Below are 14,068 nucleotides of genomic sequence, written 5' to 3'. Positions count from 1 at the left end.
TCCTATAGCACTTTGGGGTAACTTCTCGGCATCTTCTTGGCCTGTGGTCTGAAAGGTATCATCAAATTTTGAGGTTTATACAAAAAAGACAACCATGAAGTTCTCCAGCATGTCTCTTAAAGTTACTGGCAGGAATCACCAAGCTGAAGGTGCCAGGCTGAAGTTCCATGTCTGTGGCTGGATGTATATCAGCTAGATAGCTGCACACAGCTCCCTGACAGACAGGCTCATTGCCTGGTTCTAGGTGTCTGCACCTATGTCCTTCCACAACCTCAAACATCATTACTTCCCCTGCCTCCAAAGAAGCTCCTCTTCCCAATTCCCATGTTCCTTACTTCTGAGGACAATTTGGTCTTTAGAGTCAGCCATTGAGGTTCAGAACCTCAGAGTACTTTTAATTTTTCCTCTTCTTCACTCATAACCAATCAGGCATCATGTTTTACTGATTTGTCTTGGCAGAGTCTCTCCAAGCCCTTTGCTTACTATCTCTATTGCCTTAACCTTGGATGGGGTCATGGTGACTATGTAATGATAGTACTCTGGACTCTCCTCCTATTTCATGCTTTTCCTCATCAATACAACTCATGGAGTTCTTTATAAATATTGTACTTGGAAACATGGTGAATAAAGAACAGACAGAGCCTTGCCCTGGAGGACTTACATTCCAGGAAAGGAGATATATAAATACATATCTCCCACATCACAGAGAATCATATGCCTGATGATTGAAAGGTGCTCAATAAATTTGCTTTAAATAAATTAACATCTAAATAATACACTAAATGTTCTGGTGGAGTGTGAGAACTCAAGCCAGAAGGGAAGGTTTCAGCAGGGGAGTTGCAACTTGAAGAATGGATAAGACTTAAGTAAACAGAAAGGAGGTGGGAGGGAATTTCAGGTGGAGGAAGTAGGAGAGCCATGTTTAGAAACTGGGTTGTAATTGAAGAACACAGGGGCCAGTTAGCCCAATGGAGCTGGAAGACTTCTCAGATGGGTATTGTGCCAGTAGTGTTGGACAGCTGGGTGTGGACACCTTGCAGGGAGGTTGACCTCCTAGATAGTTGCACAAAGTGCCTACTTGATCTATTCAAAATGCAGTGGCATTTGAACTTCAGGTGCTCTTCCTCATGCATGTGGCACAATACGTTTATGAATGCAGTATACTGTTTTAGAATACAAGTCATGATGTCAAATTTCTCTAGTGGCAGATGGCTTAGTAAGACTTCAGGGTAGAAACTCTTTGCCTTTATATTTCATAGATTCATAAAAATTAGATATGGTTCGGCTCTGTTAGGCTCATTTTACCCTTGCTATCCTTAATGCATACTTATTCCCAAGAAAGCATTCCAGAGAGGCTATGAGGTACCATTTCAGATGCATAGGTCCATATCAGCAGGTTTTCATTTTCATCTTTTGAACCATGATTTACTTGCTGTGTTAGTTCAAGTCCTTTAGGGCAAGGACTGTGTCTTACTCACTTTTGTATCAAGCATTGTGCCTAGCACTAAGCTGGATACATTAGAGCATTCAATGAATGTTTGTGGAATGCATAAATAAATGTGTGAGCTACTTAAAATTCATAATCATTAGGAATAGAAGTAATATTGGAGTCCCATGCAAACACCGTTGATCCTTTACTTAGAGTGGTTTTTTTTTTTTTTTTTTTGCACTTTCCTTTGAATCTGGATGTCTTAAATTTCCTGGAAATATATACAACTGCAGAAAAAGGATGAAATCACAATATTTATATCAGATGTTGGAAAATGATCCAGGTTTCCCATGCTTGCCCCTTCTCAGCTTGTCCTCTGCTCCATCCTCTGTGTTAAAAACAAATGACAGCACCTCACAGCTTGGTGGCAAACATCTGCCCAAGGCAGCCTGGCCCATCTCCCATCCTAACCCTCTCATCTTGCCTGAGACAAAGTGGTTAGTACTTTGGCTTTTAGGTTTTCCTTTTCATGTCCTTGTTCTGTTGACAAGGTCTTTGAGCAGAGCAGATATCTTTGCCACTGGGGTCACTTTCCATGTGGATTTTCTTCATCCCTGATGAAGGTTGCAGAAGGACAGGTCTGCTGAGTTCTCATGCCCCCCTCAAGGCTGCTACCTCACTTTGTCTCTTTTAACCTGTCATAATCCATCATCCAACAAAACCTCCACTAAAGGATTAACAACTAAAATGGAATTTTTTGAAAAGGGGAATAACTACCTTTTAAGCTACAATTTTTACTGTAGTCTTAATCTCTTGATCTCCACACCAGCTCAGATTGTTACTCCGCATTCTTCCCGGAATATTGAAGCCAACAAAACCCACTTCATCTCAAATATTAGAGTCACATCCACACTTCCTAAAATGTGAGAACACCCATCCTTTGGCTTTATGTCTCCAAGGGCCTCTAAAGCACCCACACTACGATTCCCAGGGAGCTTGTGTTGTTAAAATGTGATGGGTCACAATCAAATCCCCATGCTTGACATTTTGTACCTTATCGTAATGTCGTATTGTGTTTATGATACACATGGTAATCTCACTTTGCTGAAAGCTTGTTGAAAACAAGAACTGTGACTAATTCACTTTATATCCTCCACGACTCTTAGCACAATGCTGGGACTTCATGAGCCTAAATAAAAGTGAGTCAATGAATCAATAAGTGAGGTAATGATTGAATGGGAGAATGAATGAGTGAGTGATTAAGTAAATGAGAGGGTAGATTAATGATTAAGTGAATGTATACAACAGGCTATTAAAATTCTAACTCCTGTTGAAATATAAAAGAGACCGGGAGATGTGTATTGTACGTAACCAGTTATTTTTATTTCTTTTTAAACAGAGAAGGCCGAGCTGCTCTGGTTTCATCCTTTGGGATATTTAAATACTTGACCATGTATGGCATAATTGGATTTATCAGTATATTGCTGCTGTATTGGGTATGAACCAAAATCATTTTGTCCCAGTTCTAATTGAATTTACATCTCGGGTTTATTTTTCAGGGTGTGGCTCCTACACAGAATTTAATGTTTTATAAATAAATGACATTTCTCAAAATAGGTGCCTGCAAACTCGGGAACCTACTATAACTGTGCATGAAATGTGGAGCTAGAAATAAGTAGACGTGGATCAGTTTTCTAGGGTGTTGTTTTCTCTGGATAACCTGAGACTCATGACCTCTCCAAGCCCTTGTTTCTTTATTTGGAGTATGAAGATAGCTTTAGAGCAGCCTAAATATAATCCGGCAAGAAATGGATCAGTCTCCAACTGTGGAATATTTTTGGCAAAAGACTGAGAAGAGATAAAAAGGAAGAAAAGTTTTTAAATTTAATTTTGAAGGACTAGAATGCTAAAATCCTCCCATAATGGAGCAGTTAGACATATCCTTGATAAAGAATCAGCAATTTTTTAAAACTAAAAAAAAGACTCTTAAAATTAAGTGATAATAATAACCATTTAAAAATTAATTAGCTGTGTAGAAGAACTCTGTACAGGTTGAAAGTAATCTTCATTAGTTCAATCACTGCTTGCTCTACAGTAAAATGATCCAAAAGGCCCAAGGAACACTTCAGGAAGGGAATTATTTTATTGCTTTCCTTGGAGATTTGAGAGGTGGGTGAGACAAGCCCAGCACTGCAGCATCCAGTAGGCTGTTGCTTGCAAGGACCACACAGAGGGCTCAAGGGTGGCCAGATGGGGAGAGACAAGAACTGGAATGGGAATCAGAAAACCTGGATTCAAGTTCTGCCTCCGCCCAAAAAACAAATTAGGTTTTTGTCCTTGGCCAAAATCTGCCTCCGGGAAGTTGGGCTAGCTGATTTTCAGAGTCCTCCACAGTTCTGTGAAAGCTATTCCTAGGATGAAAACTAAAGCTGCTATTGGAAATTTCTCCCTGCTCCATCTCACCCTGAATATATATAATTTTACCACACTCAGGTGAAAACAAGGAAAAAGATATGAGAAAGAGAGGTAAAGAAGACAGAGAAAGAATTGGAAATTGAGAGGGTCACTGAGAAACCGATTGCAGCCTTTCAAAAATGTGAAAGCAGAACTTGTGTTCCAAAGTCTCCATGGATGGAGTTAGGAACCAGGGTCCTAATGGGCTTACTGAGAGTCCGGGTCCTTGTTCAGTTTGTGAAAGTGAATGGACTCTAAGATAACTATGCTGCAGACTCAATCCACGGGTAAGGAAGAAGAGTAACACCTGTGGAATGAGTTGAGACCTCGACTTCAAATTTTAAGCTTGAAATTTCCAAGGGAACTTTTAAACTTTAATACCTGATGTTGAGAATTCAACTGCCCAGGCTGAGACTACAGCTGCCAGAACTAATGTGCAGGGTGGTTCCCAGCTGACTGTTGTTGCTAATATGGAATTAAGCTAAACACTGGGAAAATAGTGATCTAGTCTCATTCTATCCAAAGAGATGCTAATGATTTTAGGTTAAGTCATTTTCTTCCCAAAAAGGGAAGAAAAATAACAGTTGCTTCCTAACTACTTAAAAAAGAGTATTGGGAATGATTTAAAAAAGCAAAAATCAAAACTATTATACAATGGCAGAAGTAACACTTACATTTACTTTTTCTTTCCTTTTCAGCAATTACAACTATTTGGGAATTACCAGTATCTCATGCAAGATATAGCCATTACTTTGATGGTCTGTTTAACAAGTAAGCTCTATAGCAAAGTAAACTGTATTGTTTTTATTTCTCTATGAAATTCTAGAAATACTCACACAAGCAAGAACTTCTTAGAAAGAGACACCCTAATTACTAAAACTGCATTTTCTATGAAGTTTTTGAAAGTGGTGATGGGGGTAAATTAAGAATTGAAATCCTCAGACTTGGCATTAAACTATCCTGATAATGAATAGGTCTTAGCCTCAAAAAATTGTCAACATAGTCTGAGTTTTTCGTAGCTTTGTGTCTTGTACATAGAAAAATGAACAAGAGATCTAGAAAGGGAATTTTTTAAAACCCAAAGGTCATTTTCCATTATTCAGCTATATTTCACATTGACATGGAACCAGATTTTTGCTAGGTCTTTGATGTGTGAGAACAAATGCTAGCATTTTATTTTAGTGGAATTCTCTCAAAAACAAGGTGTGGCTCACAGCAGCTATTGCTCGTTTCCTTCCTCTGAGATGACACTGATACAGTATTTCCTATCAAGGAACTCAGGGCTTGATGCCAACTCTTAATAAGTGAGAAAGGAGCCTTCACCAGAGAGCAAAGAAAAAGAATGGCATTGTCGTCTCTTTTTCCTTGCTCAATAATGGGAGTGTTATGAAAACCAACACATAAAACATCAGGCAATGCAGGATATTAATAACCTTGAGAATTTCATGCAGCATCTTAAAACATGAAACAGATATTGAAATCATACATCAACCCAACCACAAAATTTATCAGTATCAGAGATGTAAGTACTTTAATTTTAATTTTGATTCTTAGGGTTGAAATGTCTATTAGTAGCCCATTAAAATATTTTCTATGTGTTATTAATATTCACATGACTGGATAATTTTGAATCAGTGAAATTGCTTCTATAATGTTATATTTTAAGCAATTTGCATGACTTACTTGTGAATGCTGCTAAAAAGAAAAAGGCCCACCAGGAGTTTCCAAGAACTAAGCTAGCGGGCAGTAGCATGAAGGTGAAGGCGGTGGCCATTCTCCTACCTCTGTGACCTTTGGCAAAATGTCCTCATAGGGTTGTCAGGATCAGATAAAATGATGTTTGTAAACCGTACACCATGGTCCAGAGCACAGTAAGCACTCATTACAAAATGAATGATCTTACACTGCACCTCTTCTCTTCTTCTTCTTTTGAGAAGACTAACTTGGTGAGCACTTGAAGAGAATCAGAAAATGTGTACAGGTAGATCGGTGTCATTTGAAATCCACAATAATGGATGGCAGGTCCAGGTTTGCCTCAGAATTACTATATGACCTTAAGCAATTTATTTTGGGATTTTGTACACTCGATTCTGTAATGTTAGTAATAGTTATGGATTTGACTCCCATGGTAGTGAAGCTATTTTAATGCCCACAGCAATAGCCTGTTGAGCCTCATGCCAGCTGGTGGAAACTCAGCCTCGCATCTCAGAGTGGGCTCTATGGGGGTGTTGGGATGACCCAGGGCAGGACCACTATTACCACTAGGAGGAAAAGAAGCCTCAGAAAAGTGATAAACCAGAAACATAATGTTCTATTGAAATGTCAGCATTTTATCCAATTATTGTTCAACAAACTATAGTTGGTTCAGTAAATGAGCTGAACTCAGGGGAGATTGGTGAAGGGAAGAATAGAGGAAGGAAACGGCTATTTTTGTTTGTTTTTTACCCTGTGCTTTCAAACACCCGGTTGTTTTCCCTTTCCTGCAAGCTCAGTCATCCCGCAGGCATATAATTTTCTGGTAAATTCCAGATATTAAAGTGATCTCATCTTTAGATGTGAAAAGCCCATGTGTTATAAATTAACATTTCATGTTTTCATCCAATTCAAAGCCTTCCTTCCCCTAAATCAAGCCTGGCCTATGGCTTGGAGCACGCAGTGGGTGAGAGTGCCATACATGGGGCTATTGTGGTTCCATCCTGTCAAATGTCCTTTAGCAAGGCAGGCATCTACACTCAAGCAATGTGCGCGAGGCTTAGCAGTGAGTTCTTGAGAGCTTCCTGTGGATTAATTTGGATAGGAGGACACCCTAACATGGTGATGCTGTCTCCTGCTGACCCCACAGAATTCCTTTCTGCAGCTGCCTCCTAGTGGAACATACCACAAAGCCTTCTACTGGTGGGCCCTCTAGCTCCAGCAGGCTGCCCTATTGGGCAGATTCCTTCCAGGATAACTCTAGCCTGGGCTAATTTCCATGGCTTCTACTTGACCTATCAGAGAGCAGATGAGAAGCTTGCTCCCTCTTTCCTCTGCTACTACAAGAGAGGAGGAGTGAGCAAGGCCAATGTCCCCATCTCAGCACCCAGCATAGTGCTTATGACTTCCCAGCATGGTGCTTATGACTTCCTCTCATTGGGTTGTAGTGATGCTGCGAAGAACACAGTTTATGCTGCTCTTAACAATTCCCTTTAAAGAATCTCTTGAAGACTGTACATAGGTAATGGGGGAGGGGCATGCTTAATTGAATAACCAGTATGGCTCTTTCTTGCTAGGTACTGTAGAGATACAATTATCATCTCTTTTTACAATACATTGACACTTACCATTCATTGTCCTCAAATATGAGGATCAGCAAAATTCTTCAGGCAACAGAGAAAGCCCCATGCAACATCCTCTTGCATAAGTGTTCATCTTTTACTGTGTGTTAGCCACATAGGTGCCTGGGGCAGGAAAAGGCTGATTGCTCAAGTTCAGAGTTTAGTAGGGGGATTCACATACATGAATGAATGAGATGCAAGTTGAAAGTAGTGAGTGGCAGAAAACAGCAGATGCTGTTAGGAGTTTGGAGAAAGAAGAGTTTGTGTCTGATAATCTTGGGTCAGGTAGAAGATAGCAACGGAGAAAAGAGAAAGATACTAGGAATGGCTGCATGAAAGGAGTAGCATTCACATCAAAACAGGAGGGCTGGATAGATTTCAAACATCTTTTGCTAAAAGAAAGGTATCTCAAGTAGAAGGAAGCAGCATGAGCAAGAAAAAGCTGATGAATAAGGTGCATGAGTTTTTAATTTGATCACACTGTAGGGTGTGCGAAAAGAAACAGTGGGAGATAAAACTTGAAAAGGTGAGTTGGGCCAGATCACAGAGAATCTTGACTGCCAGTCTGGGTATTGCGGACATTCATCTGCAGCCCTTAGGAGTCATTGACAGTTGGACAATGTAAAATTACAGATGTCCCCGACTTATGATGTCTTGACTTATGATTTTTGACTTTACAATGGTGCAAAAGTGATACGCATTCAGTATAAAGCAGTATGATACTCTCTAGGGATGTTGGGCAGTGGCAGCGAGCTGAAGCTCCCAGTCAGCCATGTGATCACGAAGGTAAACAACAGATACTCCACAGTGTACTGCGTTGCCAGATGATTTTGCCCAACTGTAGCTAATGTGCGTGTCTGAGCATGTTTAAGGTAGGCTAAGCTAAGCTAGGATGATTAGTATGTTAGGCATACAGTATTAAATGTAGTTTTGTCCCACAATATTTTCAGCTTACAATGGGTTTATCAGAAAGTAACCCCACTGTAAGTCAAGGAGAATCAGTACTCTCATCAAGGCTTCATACATTTCCAAATTCCCAGGTAAAGGTTTTCAGTCTTAATTCTGAATTAGTACTAGGAAGAGATAATGCCATCACATATTTAATTTATTTACTTATTTATACACACCCTGCCTTGTTCCCAGGAGGTTTTAAGGCAACATATGAAGGCAGCTAATAAGACAATATGATGCAATAAAGATAAAATCAAAAAGAAAAATAAGATGAAGTCAGGAGTGAATTCAACTAGGAAAGCGCATGTCTTGAAGTCCAATTTGATTCCAATCTGTGTAGCAGCCATCTTGCAGGAAATTTGTTCTAGCCACATCTCTGTCCTTTTCAACAAGATCTACTCAAATTATATTAGATCAAGAAAATAGAGGACGGGGCTGTTTAAAAATATAATTCTAAAAAAAACCCAAGACACAGAAACTCTGAAAAATCGTGGTCCACGGAGGGCTAGAACACTTGAGTGTGGCTGTAACCGGGCAAGCTGGGAGGTCCTTGCAGGGACAGAAATGGTCAGTATCCAGACTGTATCAATATCAGCATCCTGGTTTGATATTGTACTATATTATATTTTGCAAGATGTCACCACAGGGGAAAATGAGTAAAGAGTACAGGGGATCTCCATGTATTATTTTTTTTTGCATGTGAATCTACAATTATCTCACAATAAAAGTTTAAATATTTTTTAAAAACTAAAAAAAAAAAAAAAAAAATGGAGATCACTCCATTTCCAAGTGACTATCTGGTCTCTTTCTTCTTCTCTCCATTCTTACTGTTTTCATCTGACTTCTTCTAGTCATTCACCTTGAAAATGACTCCAAAAGGTGATACCAGGACTGAGTCTCCATAACCTATCCACTTGTCTTCCCATAGTTAATGAGCCCAGCCTCTCATTGTCCTACTTGCAAATCTTCTAGAGGGAAACTTATTGACCTAACTTGGGTTAGATGCCCACCTCAAGGCCAGTCATTTCTGCAGATGAAGGTGGGCTCATGTAATTCAGCTCCATTTAGCCAGCTACTCCAGCATCTGGGAGAGGACATATCCAGAGAAGGAGATGTAGGAGGGGTTCATTGATTATAAAAATACATCTCATACATTCTATCAGTGTTTCAGTGACTCCTAACCTTTTCTGGATCTTGGTCCCTTGAAGAATCTGATGAAATATATAGATCTTTTCACCTTAAAAATTTCATGATGCACACTCAAAATTTTGTATGTGGCTTATGTGGGCTCATGAGCCTTCTGAAATTTGACTTACATGGTTTGCAATGATCATGATATAAAAACCAGTTACTCAGGAGAAACACAATTACATGATATCTGCATATGCCAAATAATTAAAAACTATACTTTGAGAATAGAATTTGAAACTGTGAAGTTCTCCCATGCAGTGGGCCTGTGCTGTGTTTAGTAAGAGCCAGAAAATGGAATGAAACAGGGTTTCTTCTCTCAGGGAGCTCACGGTCTGCTGAGTTGTGTAAACAACTAGATTTAATGCAAGACACCCTACACTATAGCAACTATATGAATAATGTGCAGTAGGAACTCAGAAGAGGGAATGATTAATTTTAAATAAAATATAACACTTCAGAAGTTTGCATTCCTATGCATGCAGTCTAATAGCATATATCATCATCATTTTAAGGAAACCTGGACAATTCAGAAAAGTTTTTCTGGCTGCTGATAAACAGTATTACTTTCCAAGCTTGTATTTCAGAATTCTTCATTTTATTCTTTTAATTTAAGGGAGGCCTCATACTTCAATATGCTTAAGAGCAGAAAACATGGGGCTTTACAATCAGACAGACTTGAGTTTACATCACTACTCTATCACTCACTAACTGTGGGTCTTTAAGCAAGGGACTCTACTTCTCTGAATCTGTTTCTTCACATGTAAAATTTACCTGTTTTGCATTGCTTTTTAAGAAAATAAAAATAACATTTATAAAACACTTCATATAGCCTCAGGAACCTAATAGGTGTCCTGAAATGGTAGTCATTATTTTTATTTATAGTCAGGTGTACAGATTCCCTGTCAGAAGTATTAGGAGTCTTTAATATGGAAAAAGTTAAAATATTCTGTGTAATGACCCTGTATCAATCAGCTATTTCCATAATAATGCTACATCACAACCCAGACCCCAAACTCAGTGGCTTAAACAACCAAGCGGTGATTCTCCCTGTTGATGGGTCTGCAGGTTGACTGTCATTCAGCTGATCGAGGTGGGTTCAGCTGAGCCAATCTGCTTTATGTTGTAGATCAGTTGATCTTGGTTCAGGCTTTGGATTTGATTCAGGTCTGTTCTATGTTTTTCATTCTGGAGCCGGGTTAAATGGATGAACTGGGTATATTTTCATTGTGGGTGACAGACAGCAGAGCCAGAGAGCAAGGCCAGTGGTGCAACCATGCTCAAAGTCTCTGTTAACATCTCTTTGGACAGAGAAAGTCACACAGTGAAGCCCAAAATTAAGAAGTGGTAAAGTATACTCTACCACTATGAGGCCAATAATTCAATCTACCACAGTTACTGTGTGAAAGAAAGGGCAGAAACTATAATGGGCATGAGAGAGAGAGAAGACCAACGAGGTAGAAGCCAGATGCACAGAGATGTGATTACACCTCTCTCTACTCCCCAACAAACTCTTTATTATAATAACTCTATAGCTATCTTCTATTTTGGATACTAGAGTGCAGAGAATACTCCAAGCACTGCAGTCTTTAGCTTCTGTGACACGAAAGCACAATCTCTTTGGGTCTCTCTTCAGCATTTACCACTGTCCATGTTGTGTGTCCCTCTTTGTGTACCCAAGCAATGGCTTCTGACACCAGCTACCCAGAGTTAGGCTGAACTTTACAGTTGAAGGGTACAGCCTCCACAAGAATGCCCTCACTTCAGATACCAGCCCCAAGTTTGGGGGTGTCCATGCCACCTGTACTTCTAACTAGTGGGCTACAAATTTGGGGGTGGTCCCATTACCCTCTCTGGTTCAAAAATTTTCTAAAACAACTCACAGAACTCAGGAAAGTGCTATACTTAATGATTACAGTTTTATTTTAGCAAAAAGACACAAATCAGAACCAGCCAAAGGGAGAGACACATAGGGCAAGGTCTGTGAGGGGTTGTAAGCATGATACTTCTGTTGTCCTTCCCCTGTGGAGTCAGGACACCTCACTCTCCTGGCACACAGATGAGTGACAATATGCAGAGTACTACCAACCAGGGAAGCTCAACTGAGCTTCAGTATCTGGAGTTTTTATTGAGGTTTCTTTATGTAGGCATGATTGCTTGAATCATTGGCCATGATGTTGAACTTGATCTCTAGCCCTTCCCGCTCTCTGAAGGTCAGATGATATCATGTGGCTTGAGGCCCTAACCCTTTAATCACATGGTTGGTCTTTTTGACATGGCCAGCCCCCTTCCTGAGTCATCTTGTTAAAACAAACTCTCTTCAGACCCACCATCAGTCATCTTGTTAGCATAAACTATCAAGACTCACCATGGATAAGAAAGATACTCCTATCTGTTAGGAAATTTCAAAGATTTAGAGGATACATCCCAGGAACTGGGATCAAAGGACAGCCAAATTCTTCATTATGCAATCTATTTGTATCTTTCTCTAAACTTCAAACTCTTTGAGGGCATGTGAGGTGTCCTTCTCCTCTGCATACCGTACAGCCTCTAGCCCAGTGCCCTGCCACAAAAACATTGATTGGAATGGTAATAAAGTCTTCATAATAGAGTTTTAGAATAAACAAGGTGAAAGGGCCTTTGAATACCATTTAGACATTCTAACATACTCATTTTAACATGAGAAAATGAAGAACTCGAGTTTATGTGATTACCCCAGAACACACATTGAATTTAGAGTTTCATTATCCCAAACTGGACACCCATATCCCACCATCCTGCCCATATATGTATGCACACAAACTTAGGCATACACACCCTGCTTTCTTCCTTACATACATCAAAGAAACCATTGATAAACTGTGAAAAGGAAAGAGGTGACTGATAAGAAGACAAGAACTGAAACATGACTATGATGTCAATATTTAAACGTAATATTTCTAATTCCTGACCTTCCCATGCTTCCTTCCTGCTCTCCCTGAGAAGTAAAGTACATCTCATTTTCATCACCTTATTAGAATATGCAACTTCTAAGAAGGACGCAGTCATCTTTTTTTAATAGTTGTTCTTTTAAATTTCTAACCCGTTGCCAAACCCTTAACTTTAAAAAAATCCTGGGATCAAAAATACAATGTATTTTAACACTCTCATCTAGAAGCAAGATTTTTAAATTTATGAGTTCTTTTCCCTAACTAAATGTAATATACACTAGCAGTCTTCCATGCACACACATATCCTGGAAGGAACTTAACACACCTCTGGTATCTATCACAGTGTCTGACACACAGAATTGCTCAGAAAATGCTGGCTTAATCAATAATAGAGTGAGTGCTTTAAAAAAAAAATATTCAGCATATGAAGATTAGTCTGGTTAGATGCCTCCTTATTCTTTTCATTCTAACTCTCCACTTTCCCACCATCACTGACAGATAATATTAGTACTGATTATCCCATGTGGAAGGCCATCTTCCTCTTTTATACACCATTCTTGTCAGTTTTGCTTGTAGGGAAAATATTTGCACCATGTGACATGGTAAATGTATTAATTACAGAATTTTTTAACCCATTAGTTTTCATTTCTGAAGATGAAACTAAAGCATGTAAGAAACAAAGGCTGGTAGAATTGGATAGCAATTCTATCTAGGTGCTTATCTAGGTGTAAACCTTCAATTCATGTTTGCTGAACCTGAATCCCAATGCAAGACTCAAGATTATATGCATTTCTGTCTTTAATTCTTAACAATAAATTTTAACGGGAAAAAATTCATTTGTTTTTCAGTGAGTTCAACTCATGCCTACCCAAAGCTGGCTCCATATCGACCAGCAGGACAGCTCCTTTCTCCCCCTTTGTTGCTCTCAGTCTTTTTGAATTCCTGTTTCTCCTGCATTGTGCAGATCTTTGCATTTCTCTACGTGAAGCAGCAGCCCTGGTACTGTGAAGTCTACAAATACAGGTAAGTTCATTTTCTTAGTTTTACTTTCTAAAGGTGCTATCAGTATCCAATGACATTGTCTAACCTGGTTTGAACATATGTCCTAAAACTTTAATTAACAAAATGTGTCTCTACACAGCAAAACACAAATGTTAGGAAAAAGCACAGTTAATAGGTGGAGTGCTGGGGTAAGCCCCCTGGAGTGGATGGGGAGAGGTCTGTCACATTGGTTATTAATGTATCCATCTAACAGCTGGTCTACAGAATGAATGTATTCATTCCCTGGTAGTTTGGATATCCTACAGACCAGGAGTTGGTAAACATTTCCTGTAGAGGGCTAGATAGTAGTAAATAGGCTTTGTGGGCTAGATGATCTCTGTTGTAATTAGTCAACTCTGCTGTTGTAGCACATAAGCAGCCGTAGACGATATGTAAACAAGTGGGTGTGGCTGTATTCTAATGCAACATTATTTATAGAAAGAGGTGTTGAGTTGGATTTGACGTATGGACTGTAGTTTGTTGGCCCAGATACAGACATACAAGAGATCTTTGCTTAAATTATCTTGTTTTTTTCAAATGAATGTTAAAATGAAAATGTTAATTGATGATATCATTGTTCTGATTAACTTGGAGCACTAGACTCAGGACAAGTCTCTTGGCCTCCCTGGGCTTTAATCTTTTTGAGGTGGACTATAGCACAGATGCACAAACTTTATTTTTTTCTGACAAAGCCTCACTGCCCACAAAAGAAAAAGCAGGAAAAAAGCTGATCTTTTTAAAATAGGGCATGTGAAAATTGC

The 14,068-nt window shown here is 39.3% G+C and overlaps 1 protein-coding gene across 1 annotated transcript in view; it reads left to right on the top strand.

Moving 5' to 3' along the window:
- ATP13A5 (ATPase 13A5) overlaps positions 1–14,068 on the top strand; it is a 105,416-nt gene that overhangs the window by 76,805 nt on the left and 14,543 nt on the right. Inside the window, exons 24-26 of the mRNA XM_045539947.1 lie at positions 2,829–2,925; positions 4,582–4,654; positions 13,115–13,289. Coding sequence (XP_045395903.1) covers positions 2,829–2,925; positions 4,582–4,654; positions 13,115–13,289 — 345 coding nt within the window. The remainder of the gene's footprint in view (positions 1–2,828; positions 2,926–4,581; positions 4,655–13,114; positions 13,290–14,068) is intronic.

Source organism: Lemur catta, chromosome 1 (genome assembly GCF_020740605.2).
Source record: "Lemur catta isolate mLemCat1 chromosome 1, mLemCat1.pri, whole genome shotgun sequence".
Classification (NCBI taxonomy): domain Eukaryota; kingdom Metazoa; phylum Chordata; class Mammalia; order Primates; family Lemuridae; genus Lemur; species Lemur catta.
The sequence above is the reverse complement of the archived record's forward strand: the minus strand, read 5'-3'. Positions and strand labels throughout refer to the sequence as shown.